Source organism: Vipera ursinii (genome assembly GCF_947247035.1).
Source record: "Vipera ursinii genome assembly, chromosome: Z".
In the NCBI taxonomy this organism is placed as follows: domain Eukaryota; kingdom Metazoa; phylum Chordata; class Lepidosauria; order Squamata; family Viperidae; genus Vipera; species Vipera ursinii.
Window position 1 is genome coordinate 37,405,110 of NC_139517.1, and position 14,121 is coordinate 37,419,230.

A 14,121-nucleotide genomic window follows, 5' to 3' on the forward strand; every position below is an offset into this window, starting at 1 on the left:
TGAGAATCCAAAAATAAGGTGCAACAGCCACTATTTTTATTTTTTAAAAAATCAGACAATAATAATCTCCCCATTCTTTCTTTTTGAAGGTTTTCTTTATTGCTTTTACCTAAATCAATTTAGGCCACCTGCAGCAATGATCTTAATAATGTTTGCAAAAATAAAATGTTACATGCAGATTGTCCTCAATTTAGGATTTGTTGCTTAGCAACCATTTGAAGTTATGATAGGCCTATCTTAGGGCTACTTATGACCCAGATTCAAAGTTATGATAGTTACCACTCCTTCTGAGGTCATGCCAGTGAAATTTCGGGTGCTCGGAAATACGGCCACTTTTGTGACAATTTGCCGAAAACTGGCACTTATTGTACTTAGTTTTCAACAAACCCGAGCCCGTAGTGAACTGATTCACTTTGAACAACTATGGGATTCGCTTAACAACCATGCAGTTGCTTAATGACCATGATTTGTTTAGCAACCATCACAAAACAGATCATATAAACATGTCCTCACATAACCAACCCATGTTATGACCATCATGACTTATGACCATGATGGCCAGATTCATTATAATAATAAGCCAAGGACCACCTGTATACCTGCTTCTCTCTGGCATTTTATTTCAGTGCAGATAGATGATGCAGATCTGATGGCAGTACCACTCAGGGCCCAGCTAAAAAGAGGAGGAGAATATAGAATAATAAAAAAATAGCTTGATGAAAATAATCAGAGAAGAGTCTCTTTATGTCCAGAATATCCATCCGTTCAAATGCAGCTCAGAATACTTCCTAATTCACTGAACTGTAAGAAGGAAGAGGAGCTATATGACAATCAAACTTGCAAGTTTATGTTCTTACCGCACATCTCAATAAAAGTAGCTTTAGCCTTCTTGTGTTGATTTCTTGGTTTTTCTTGAGATAAAGCAAAATATGATAAGCTATGGAATAAAATGGGTAAAAAGATGATCAGTGAATTAAAGATGGCAACCACTGGTGCACCACAGACTTCCCACCCCCTTCCTCACCTCTATGTTCAACACCAGTCAGGCAGGTTATAAAAATGGTTCAGTAATACCAGGTAAATATTTAAAAATTCAGCTAAATACTGAATTAATGAATGATACAAGCGGAAATTTAAATAGAACGTGGTGCCAGCTGTGCACAGGTTCTCAAGGCTGTGTTAAATGGAAAAGAACCACCCAAAGGAACAATATAAATAAAAAATATTACAAAGATATCTAAGGAAGGAATTTAATTAGGCTGGAAATCCATTTATGTTTAGCCTCTTAGTATTCAATGTCTTCTATTGAAAGACATTCTTGACAAGAAATTAGAGTTAAATGTTGTTGCCACTACATCACAAAGTATAAACAGTGGGGAAAAATATCCAGAATCTCGTGCAGAAAAATAAAAATCAGGCTAAAAATCTGAATTTCACTTTTTTATGGCATACTATTGCTCCTCCCATGCGTGAATTTGGCCCTTCTTGCAAATTTTAAAAATAATTCTCTTTATTGATCAAAAATTACTCTACCTTATATTCTACTAGCAGGGCTAGATGAATCAAAAGTTAGAATTAAGATTGCCGGAAGAAACATCAACAACCTAAGATATGCAGATGATACCACTCTAATGGCAGAAAGTGAAGAAGAACTAAAGAGCCTCTTGTTGTGGGTGAAGAAGGAGACTGCAAAACTTGGGTTGAAACTAAACATTAAGAAAACCAAGATCATGGCATCTGGCCCTCTCAATTCCTGGCAAATAGATGGGGAAGAAATGGAGGTAGTGACAGATTTTATTTTCCTGGGCTCCAAGATCACTGCAGATGGGGACTGTAGCCAAGAAATTAAAAGACGCTTGCTCCTTGGGAGGAAAGCCATGGCAAATTTAGACAGCACACTAAAAAGCAGAGACATCACCCTGTCAACAAAAGTGCGTATAGTCAAGGCTATGGTCTTCCCAGTTGCAATGTATGGCAGTGAAAGTTGGACCATAAGAAAGGCTGAGCGCCAAAGAATTGAAGCCTTTGAGCTATGGTGCTGGAGAAGACTCCTGCGAGTTCCTTGGACTGCAAGGCAATCAAACCGGTCAGTCCTAGAGGAGATCAACCTTGACTGCTCTTTAGAAGGCCAGATCCTGAAGCTAAAACTCAAATACTTTGGCCACCTAATGAGAAGGAAGGACTCACTGGAGAAGAGCCTAATGCTGGGAAAGATTGAGGGCAATAGAAGAAGGGGACGACAGAGAATGAGGTGGCTGGATGGAGTCACTGAAGCAGTAGGCGTGAGCTTAAATGGACTCCAGAAGATGGTAAAGGACAGGAAGGCCTGGAGGAACATTGTCCATAGGGTCGCAATGGGTCGGACACGACTTCGCAACTAACAACAACAACATATTCTACTATGAAAAGAATCTATGCAATTTATTTAATTTTGTGTATTTTAACTACCATCAAAACAAAACATAAAAACCACAGAGCTATTTATATTAATTAAAAATGTATTAAAGTGTTAATATCATCCTCCCCAGAATATTGTTTGTATTAATTTACAATATCCAAGAACTGTGGTTGCTAAGAGTCAATGGGCAATTAAGAGTTGGTGTCAACTTCTCTCTTGGTCCTTCTCTTTCTAATGATTAATTTCCATTTTAGTGATAAATTATGAAATTATAATAATCTTGACTCAATACTTGGATTTTAAAAGGAACTTTTTGACATTTGTTTTGTAAATTAGGTTGCAAAAGAATTTTGCTAGAGAGAATATAAAGAATATCAGTTCCATAAAATTACAGCGATGATATTGAGCAGTGAGAACTAACAAACCATATTTGTTCCTTATTGGCATATCCTAGAATGTAAAGTGAAGAACAAAATTAGTTACACAACCTTGCCCCATTGATTTCAATGAATCTTCATTAAGCATAAGTAATCTGTTCAAGGATGACCAGTAAAAGACAAATTCACCCTTGTCCTTTTATGTACAGACTTATGAAGGCATTTTCCTTCACTGCCAAAGATGATGATGTGCTGGCAGACAAAAGTTGAGACATACAGGAGAAATTAGCAAAATATAAGGCTGAATATGCAGCTATATCTTTATCATCATTTAAAATTTCTGTGGGAGTGACAAAGCCAGCTACGTATTAGATTCCCTTTGATAACTTTAAAAAAAACCGCTCCCATTGGGAGATAATTTTTGGCATAAACAAAGGGATTGGCAAACACCACGGGAGGGACCAGGAGCAGCCTTTGTGGCAACTCCCTCCACAGGAAATATAAATAAGGACAGCTGAGATGAAGGGTTGCAGTTGGAATCCGAGTACCAGGCTGTGCAGCTAAAGTGGGGCTTTTCTAAGATTTGGATTCTAAATCTAAATCACTATGAGCTGTGGCACTAAGAGTGGTGGAAGCATTGGTGGAGGTGGTAGGATCAGTAGTGGAGGCAGCATCAAGATTACATCCTCAGGGTCCTCAAGGGGACTTTCTGGAAAAAGTTATGGAGGATCCCGGAGTGGATATGGAGGAGGTGGCTTCAGCAGTGGTAGCTGTGGGAGAATTAGTAGAGGGAGAATAAGCTATGGAGGTAGCTGCTATGGTGGTGGCAGCTATGGTGGTGGCAGCTATGGTGGTGGAAGTTATGGTGGCTATGGCGGAAGTGGATATGGTGGTGTTTGCTATGGCGGTGGCAGCTATGGTGGTGGCAGTTATGGCAGTGGCAGCTACCCATTCAGCAGTGGTAGTTTTGGTGGTGGTGATGGAGGACTGTTCTCCAGCAACGAAAAGGCAACCATGCAGAATCTTAATGATCGCCTGGCTAATTATCTGGACCAGGTGAAAAGACTGGAAGATGAAAATTGTCAGCTTGAGATCTGGATCAAAGAATGGTATCAGAAGCATGGTGATATTGGACCAGACAAGGACTATAGTCACTATTACCAAGAAATTGACCAAGCCTACAATGAGGTATGTATACAATCTGTGTTCATAAGATAGATTGCAGCTTTAGTGCCATCTATGTAAAAGATGAAGTGGGAAGGCCCATAAAAATGAAAGAGAATTTGGAAGGAGAAGTGTCAAAAAGAGAGATCACAATCAGTTTTGTAGGAGATGAGATGAGATAGAAATAATCATTTTGTAAATAAGCATAGAGTTTAATCCTATATCAATTGTTTCTTGCACACTAATGTTAAATTAAATTTAATTCTTCATAATCTATAGCTTTTCTAAGTAAATGAGAAATCAAAATCAATAATATTCCTGCTCCTTCCTACATTATAGAAGGAGAAAAAGAGCTAAGTAGGAAAAAGAAAACATCAGTATAAGAATTTGTTATTTTGTGGTGGTGATGGTTATGGCAGCAACCTTTTAAATCATTTATTAGGACTGTGCAGTGGTTCACTGACCTTTGAAATATGAGTTGAGAACTCCTGGAACCAAAGGTGTTTCCAGATGAGAAAGGTTGCCATAGCAGACATTCTTGACAGAGGAGACCTGCACAGCCATGCATGCTTCAAATTACGTTTGCCCTTAGAACCTGGATCACTTCACCAATATTTTTTTATCCCCCAGATAAACTTAGGCTAAATTGGTGACAAAGAAATTTACTGCATTGTGATATTTTAAACAGATGCTATAGAAACTGAGGCTTTAATGCTTCATTCTCTTGTTAGACTGTGATTAATAATGATATGATGACAAAGCATAGTTATTTATTTAAGAGTTATTAATTGTAAATATTCTTAATTCTTTCAATGCATTATTTTATAATTCAGCCTGTATTTAATATAGATCAGTCATATAATGTAAAAAAAAAAACAGGTTGGGGTCAGCAGGGTTTCTAAGAGGTATATTTTAGCAGGGATTTTAGTTTCTTCTTACAGATTTACTGAGAACATCATATATTATGAGACTGAATTATTTAGAAATATCTGTTTAGAGATGAAACTAAAAGGAAGAAATATATTAAAGATCAACAGAAAGGTATTAAGCAAAAGTGGGACCCTAGCAGGCAAGAAAATTTGTAGTGATAATTAGCTATGAAGTACACATATTTGTATTTACTTTAAAATGGGAAATGTTACCTTTACTTTCACTCTCTATGTTTTAGGATTTCTTGATATCCTTTCTAGAAAGATATAAAGAAAATTAGGAGATAGAATATTGGTAGACATCAGTTTGGGAAGTGGATCCAAATCCTTATTTGCCTTAATGAAAGGGGGTGGGCAGCCCAGTGATTCCACGTACCCAGGTGATTCCATGTAGTGCACAGAACTCTCCATCTAGGCATCCGCTCAAGTATGGATGTTCTTTAGTTCAAACCTGGAACACCGAATGGCTATAGGTGTGGTTGGTCAATCAGTGATCCTTTTTTTTTCAAGTAAAATGGCTTTCAGTGGGAACTGTCACAAACTCAGCAGCCAGAAAAACTGAATAATGTTGGTGCATAGATGCAGGAGGCCATGTCTTCAAATATAAGCAAAACACAGCAGATACCCATAAAAATCAGGTCTGAAAAATAGAACTAATATCAAACCAAAAAATAGTAGGAGAAGAAAGACAGAAGAAGAAGAAAAAAGTGCTACTTTTTCAGATGTCACATTTCTTAAATTGTAATCTTACAGGCAAATCAAAACCAAGTATTTCAACATTAGTTGTATTATGCAGTCAAAACAATCATGGCAATTTACTTATTACTGTATCATAAACATATCTATTATTTATTTATTTATTTATTTCAGCTTATTGCTGAAACAGATGATTATAACAAAATGCTCCTGAATATTGATAACACCAGGATGACTGCTGAAGATTTTAAGTTGAAGTGAGTATGATTCATTTCTCACCTTCTTCCTTCTAATTTTGTTGAATTCAATGATTTTACCTGAGGAAAGGATACACCACTTTCTTGATTACAAACTCCTAGTAGCTAGTAATAGTACAATTCAAAGGTGGGAGATTTCACACAATCACATAGTGTGAAATGTGCCTTTTCAGAATTTTTCCAACTTGAAGTACTTTCATCTGGGAGGACACTCTGTTTCGTCCCCTTTCTTCCCTGGTTTTCCATGCATTTACATAAACAGCCAGCTTTCACTAATCTCTGGGCATCTTCACTCTTCATGGTACTTTGAGGGATTGTCGACCATTTTCCTAGAGGATTTGTTTTTGGGACACTTTTTGCAAATGTGGTAATCATGACACTTCCTGTAAACTCTGTTGTGGATTAGATATACTACTGAAGCTAGTCTTCGTCAGAATGTGGAAGCTGACATTAATGGATTGCGCCCGCTCTTGGATCAACTCACTCTTGCCAAGTCAGATCTGGAAATGGAAGTTGAATCCCTCAGAGAAGAGCTGGTATATCTGAGGAAGAATCATGAGGAGGTAAGTGTGTCAGTGAACAGAACTCTAACATTCAGAGCTCTTGACCCTTACTTTTCAGACAATACCCCCCCAAGTTTGTTTGGGAACAAAATTCAAAGCATGAATTTCACTGCTGTTCCTTGAGGTATCTTGGCCCAGAGCCCCAGATAATACTTCTGTAGTAAATAGTCAATGACACAATTCCTAACCACACAGTGCCCAGGAAACAAATGTCTTTCAAGTGGCACCTTGCCATCCATTTTATGAAAATGCAGCAATCTATCTTCTCAACAAATCTCATATTTACACATTTTATAGGCCTACTTCCTCTTTTATTTTTTCATAGGGAAAGAGGGATAAACATATGGGATATAAATAATTGTGATATAAATAAATATTATATACAAACACACACACACACACACACAGAGAGAGAGAGAGAGAGAGAGAGAGACAGACAGACAGACAGACAGACAGACAGACAGACAGACAGACAGACAGACTCTGGTCTTTTGGTTGAGTAGGCAAATTCAGAATTTGGGGAGTAGATTGTGGCTTGAACGTTCACAAAATTGTTGCCATAGTGAGTCTGGGTAACCCAGAAGGACCCACACATGAGAAAATAAAAATATTGGCTACAGCTACCCATAATTATCTTTGCTGGGAATAACCAACCAGTAGTTGGTTTTCTAAGAATACTTTTACATAGTATCCAAAGGCATGTTCAGTCCTTTTGCTTTTCATGTCAAAATTGTAACTTCAAAGAGAGGGAAGGGTTAGATCGAAGAAGTCATGGAACTATAAGAAGTTATATAGATCTGGATTACAAAATAAATGTATGCCAGGCATTGAGCTTTCATAAAAACATTTCATGAGGAGGAAATGTAAAATATTCTTCTACTCTGTTTTGGGTTTTTTTTACATTACAAATCAAGTTATCCTGCCCATAAAATCCTTTTTTAAATTTCAGTTTCTTATGATTCATTTCTTCTTCCCCATTGCTACAGACACTGAGAGGACTCCGAGGCCAGAGAGGACATGGTGATGTCAGTGTTGAAGTGAATGCTGCCCCTGGACAAGACTTGAAACAACGTTTAGATCAGCTCCGGTGTGAATATGAAAACATCATTGAACAAAACCGAAAAGAGGTTGAAGCCTGGTATGAAAGCAAGGCAAGTGAAATATATTTGAGCAGTCTGTTCATCTTCCAGTGATCAGAAAATGTAAACACTTTTAATCACCAGCAACATATATAAATATTTTGTGAGGTTTGATGACAAGAGTCTAAGACAGGGGTCTTCAAACTCGTCCCTTTTATGACTCATGGACTTCAGCTCCCAGAATTCCTCAGCCAGGTACGCTGGCTGAGGAATTCTGGGAGCTGAAGTCCATGAGTCATAAAAGGGCCGAGTTTGAAGACCCCTGGTCTAAGAGAAGCCCAAGTTGCAGGTTGCAAGAAGTAACCAAATATCAATTTGTACATCCCCGAGACATCCTAGAAGCAATCTGAATAAAGTTTGGTAAATGGGAGCTGAAAAGCAGGAAATACAGGAGTCAGAGTTCCACAAAAAATGTCTGAAATTGCGGGTGGTGAGGAAGAATTGATTAGCATAATTCTTAACATAAGAACAGCTTCTAAGGAGCAGATCAGCAGTTCATTGACAGTAATAGCGCAATTCTGGGAAAGCCATAAATAAGGAGAAAACAACAACAATAACCTCTTTTCCATCCCTTCCCCCCTACAAAACATGCATTGTTTATAGCAACCAATGCCATTGTGCCATTTTGAAAGGTTGTGCAGTTAGAGAAGGGCTTTAGAGAAAGATAAATGGACTAGCCTGTTAGGATGAATCAGGTATTTTCAGTAGAAGAATCAGTATCCCAACGTGATCTACTCCACTGCCACTCCTCCCAATTTTCCCAAGCCACCTACATCATTAATAACAACAACAACAACAACAACAACAACAACAACAACAACAATAATAATAATAATAATAATAATAATAATAATAATAATAATAATAATAATGTTGGAAAGGACTTTGGAAGTCATCTAGTCCAACCCCCCAGCAGGAAACCCTATACAATTTCAGACAAGTGGCTGTCCAGTCTCTTCTTAAAAACTTCCAGTGTTGGAGTATTCACAGCTTCTGGAGGCAGTTGTGCCTCCATGTATATGCAGTTCCATTACTTTCTTTCTTTTTCTTCTTTTTGTTCCTTTGTATATTTTAGATGGAAGAGGTTCGCCAACAAGTGAGTACAAGTGATCAGGAGATAACTTCAAGCAACCATCAACTTTCAGAGCTGAGACGAGAGTACCAAACCCTTGAGATTGAGCTCCAGTCTCAAATTAGCATGGTATGTGACAGCATGTGGAAATGATTATAGTCAGCATGTTATACAAGTGATTGTCTAATAGCTAAATATTTCTATTCTCCTCTTCCTTCTGCTGAAAGAACCTCAGCATTTTCTTGAAGATCATGTCCTATGTGTTGCCTCCCTATTTTCAGGTTCAGTCTCTGCAAACCAATCTGGAGGATACAGAACGTCGGTACAACATGCAGCTGCAACAAATTCAGGCTATGATTGAGCCCGTAGAAGGAGAATTGGGTAGCATCCGATGTGAAATTGAAAGTCAGAATCAAGAATATCAGCTGCTCCTTGGCATCAAAACTCGTCTGGAACAGGAAATCTGTCAATACCGCCGATTGCTTGAGGAAGGACAGCAAGAAATGTATGTTGACTAGGAGATGTAGAAAATGTGAATTGATTTCTTTCCAAATAGGAGTTAAGAGCCTGGGCTCTTGAACAAAGCATGTTGATAATCATTTATCATTAAATCACAAGCATCTCCTGAAAGATTCTAGCCCTTTTAGGATGTCATATTATACTTGACAGGTGGGCATTCTGCATAACCTTAACACAAACCTTACTGACATTGCTTCAGTGACATTTTTTATCAGAAGTTACCATTGTCTCTAGAGCATAGTAATACTGCACATTATCAATTCACATGAAAGCCAGGAAGGGTAGATTTGATTTATTCTCAAACTCCAGTCTTATTGGTTTCCCTGTGAACTGAAATTCAGCAGTATTTAATCTTTGAAGATGGGAACTCTACCTGTATAATGCCTAAAGAAGGCCCAAGTATTAAGAAGAGAAAGGGAGACGAATAGGTATGATGAACAATGCTATAATATTGCCTTGAATTGACTTAGACCACTAGTTCATGTAGACAAATATTGACAAAACTGGCTAGGAGCTGCTCTCTTAGAATTCAGGTAGAATTCTTTCCCAGATCAAATCATAGTATATTTTTGAGCACAAAGGAAGCTTGGAAGTTGATGCTAAGTCATAATAGTTACTTTATTTGAGGGATGGGGATTCTTCCCCTGGGTAAGAGTTTCTGTTAGTGGTTGATGGATGGATGGATATATTTCTCTTCTTCCAGTGGCTCAGGAGGATATGGAGGAGGATATGGAGGTGGTAGAAGAGGTGGTGGAAGCATCAGCGGAGGAGGCGTTTGTGTAGGAGGAGGTGTCAGTGGAGGAAGCATCAGCGAGGTAGCCTCAGTGGAGGAGGCATCTGTGGAGGCATCGTGAGGACATATTGGAGGAGGAAGTTCTTCACGTCCTCAGTCCTATCCTACATCTTCACATTCCCAAGCATGCAAAACAGGTGAGAATTATCATCACCAACATGTTTTTTCCTGTTCTTGTTCTGCTTGCGAAAAAGAATAATATTAATCAGTAAAGATGACTTCAAATGTGGCATATTTCTTTTGATAATGATGGAAATCCTTTTAATGGGAAAAATACACAGAATCTGGTTAACTATGGAAAAATCAGAAATCAGATCTGGAAAACTACCATGCCACATCTGACCATTATCTGTGCAGCTGTTTGGCACCCTAAGGAATTATGTTTCATTTGGGTTTGCCTCTGCGTCTACTATCCTAAACAGAGAGTTCAGTTCCATCTATTTGTTCAGCTAAGGTTGTCCACAAAGTTTGAACTAGTGGTGGAGGCTATCATTTTGCAGAGTTCAGAGTTTCTCAGGTTAGTGGTAAGAACCAGAGCTAAGTTTGAGGCAGGAGTCTATAACAGGCAGAGGACATCATTGTTGGCCTGGCAGAAGAGCAAAAGATAGGGAATATAAAATTTGTACAAATGGCAACCAAACTGGGGGCTTCATATAGGTTGCTGATGGGGGGGGGGAAATGAGGCAGGATTTAGCATATCTTTTTATCCTTCTATGTCAAAATCTAAATCCTAAGCACACCTGATTCCAGGCACCAGCTTAGATTCTCAGGACACCATGTAAGAAATCCTTCCATTTTCTTTGTCTCATCTAAACTGGATTATTTAAATGGGGCTAGCCCAACATAACAGTTACATGTTACCATCCCAGTTTTCTTCTGTAACTTTTGAAATTTTGTAAGGTACTTTATTTCACCTGCAAACATTTTTACAAAGGGTTATCAAGTTTTTTCAACATTTACTTTTAAAGTTTTTTTTAACACTCTCCTCCAAAACACACTTTTTGATCCTGGAGCTTTGCTCCTTTTTGGAGAATTACCTTTGATGATTACTCAAAAGCACAGAAGTCCATATCAACAGTTCCAATAGTGAGGTGCACCTAAACAAGAGATGGAGCTTTGATCACATGTTATAGTTGTCATCTCCTCAGGTGCAAAAGGCCATGTCCATATGTGAATGCCCAATTATACTGGTTTATTGCTAAACAGTCTATGTACAGGAACTTCTCAACTAATGGTTAACACCTTCTTGGAGTTAGATAGGGTCAATGGAATTCAAGGTAGGTTGGATTTGGTCCACTTGTGGCTACATAAAGATTCTAGGCTGATCCCTCTTTTAACTCTACCCCAGGTTCTGTCATTCCTTCTCCTACACATCTTAATTTTCTGTCAACCTGTGCGGATGCCCAGGACAGTCTGGGCAAAGATAGATTACCTTTGAGTTGAAGCAAAGAACCTGGAATAGTATCATCAGAAAGACGATGATAAATTGAAACAAAATATTGTTTTGTTGATTTAGATTAGTTCTAAAAAAAATTCAGAACACCATAATACACCCTGTCTCCAGAAAGTTACAAGAGGCATTAATTTAAATAAATTTATAGCATTTGCTAATGTTCAGTATCTGAAATGTTTTTCTTTTTCATAAGTTTTTTAAATATCTAAAATAATATGCAAACTATAATACTAAAGGGTTTGTTGCTTGTTTATTTCATTCTGTCAAGATAAAGAGAGTCTCTGCAAGGAACATATTTTGTCCTGGTCTTTAGAAAATACATTTGACCACCAAAAAACACACGGGTTTTGCCTCTTGGTTCTTATTGCACATATTTGCCACTTACTCCATAGATTCATTTTCCCCTTTGTCTTTTTCTATAGGACTCGAAGAAAATCTTGCGATTGATACTTCCAAATTCCTCCAAGAATTTCTACGATCAAATAAGATCACATCTGCACAAATTCTCTGCATAAATCCTCACAATAGATAGGTCTCTGCTCTTCCCATTTCTATGTCAATGACCATCACAAAAGATTTCCATGTTCTCCTTAATCCTTGTTTCATCCACTCTTTAAAGCACTTTCTTGGAGGACATGCTTTATCTTTCTTCAGTTCATTTCTGTCCTTTGGCTTTTGATACTGATGAAAATTGTCCAATAAAGCTCTGCTGCTGCTTGTTGCAATCAAAAAAATCTGTGTCTCTTGTTATTTTTGCCATGCAAGTATTTAATTAGTGTAACTAATCTATAGATGTGGTCCAGACTTTGCAAATGGCTTGCTAGTCCAATCACAGAGGGAATTAATACTCTTTTTAAAACAACCAACACACCTTTCAATTAACAATACCAAGCTCTGCTAGAGGCAGTTTTTAGAATTAAGCAACCATTACAAAATGCAAGCTTGTGATACATTGGCAAATTGTGCATCAACTAAGTATGTGTGGTTGGATGCCAGGTGAGTGTTTATGTGTAATTAAGGATTACATATTTTTTTACAATTTCCATTTATATTTGAAGGAACAGATTTTCTTCATTTTGTTAAGTTTATATACTACTCATTATCAAGTGACTCTGAGCTTTTATTATTTTTTACAAAGGAAAAAGTGTTGCTGATTTTCTACCTACAGTAAAAATTATTTTACAAAAATCTGGATTTGTGCCTCCATTTAGGGATAATATAATTCTCAATAAATATATACTTTGGCAACATAAAATGGACCATTAGTCTTGTCCACTGTGATCCTGACTGCTAGTGTCTAAAATAGCATCTACATTGCTTACTTCTATAATCTGTCCCTTACACATCCATTTCTTTGAGAAGAAATAAATCAAGTCTTACAATCTCATCTCTTGATTGTTGCTGTTGATAGTTTTATTGGTGGCATATTATGTGGAGAGGAAGAGCAACACGATTATGCTTAATAGTAATTAAAATAACCTAGAGGAGGGAGATAAAAGATCCAGGCACTATTAATATAAAAAAGTGTAATTATTTAATATTATTAAATCCAGTCACGGAGAAGCATATTTTCCCTTCTTGTTTTTAGAATATAAAATGCTTACAAAAAGGTAAAGATTCATTTTTTAGAACTTCATGGGCAGCCATGTAAGGGTTTTGGCAACAGTTTGCCATTCCTTGCTTTTGGAATGCTGTCTGACACTTGTCTGAGATTTCCTGCACATCTCCCATCCAAATACGATCCACAGGGGGAGGGCGTTCTCTGTGGGTGCGCCTGCCCTATGGAATCAACTGCCAACGGAACTCCGGACTGCCCCCGACCTTCGTTCATTTCGCCAGGACCTAAAAACCTGGCTCTTTGAGCTATCTGGTCTGGACTGAGGGGTTTAATGTTTTTAAATTGTGATTTAATTTTTGTGGCTAGACTTAATTTAATTTATTTTAATTTTATATTGGATTGTTTTTAAATTTTGCCTTGTAAACCGCCCTGAGTCCTTTGGGAATACGGCGGTATATAAACTGAATAAATAAATAAATAAATAAATAAATAAATAAATAAATAAATAAATAAATAAATACATACATACATACATACATACATACATACATACATACCATACATACTCACTGGGCCTGATCCCACTTAGCCTAGTTTGACATGACATAACTTGTGGGGGGAAGAGAAACAGAACAAAATATAATTGTTGTTGATGATGATGATGATGGTGATGATGCAGACATTGTCCTCATTTTAGGGCCTTCATTTCATTCATGATTTGAGCTATTACTGTAGTCTTTCAGCAACCTGGGAAACTTCCAGAACTACACATAGTGACTGTTCAAAGTTATGACCAACCCTATTCCACTTTAAAATGGTCACAACATACAACCATAATAGCTTTTTTGACTGCTCTCCTGGGGCTGCTGCTGCTTTACATATAGTCATATACACTTCTCTGGCATGGCTGGCTTGAAAATGCCTTCCCATTTCTTAGTTACATTGTCAAGTAAGGAGAAGTTATTTTCTTCTCTTTCTTGAGAATCCAAAAATAAGGTGCAACAGCCACTATATTTATTTTTTAAAAAATCAGACAATAATAATCTCCCCATTCTTTCTTTTTGAAAGTTTTCTTTATTGCTTTTACCTAAATCAATTTAGGCCACCTGCAGCAATGATCTTAATAATGTTTGCAAAAATAAAATGTTACATGCAGATTGTCCTCAATTTAGGATTTGTTGCTTAGCAACCATTTGAAGTTAT

The 14,121-nt window shown here is 37.4% G+C and overlaps 1 protein-coding gene across 1 annotated transcript; it reads left to right on the top strand.

Annotated features, from left to right (window-relative positions):
- Positions 1 to 3,381: 3,381 nt before the first annotated feature.
- LOC310650139 (keratin, type I cytoskeletal 19-like) lies at positions 3,382 to 11,892 on the top strand (the record flags this gene model as incomplete). The annotated part of the gene is given in 10 exon segments (XM_083378975.1): positions 3,382 to 3,963; positions 5,739 to 5,821; positions 6,228 to 6,384; positions 7,371 to 7,535; positions 8,599 to 8,724; positions 8,877 to 9,100; positions 9,818 to 9,924; positions 9,927 to 9,966; positions 9,968 to 10,044; positions 11,783 to 11,892. Coding segments are annotated over 10 exon segments (1,671 nt in total).
- Positions 11,893 to 14,121: the final 2,229 nt, after the last annotated feature.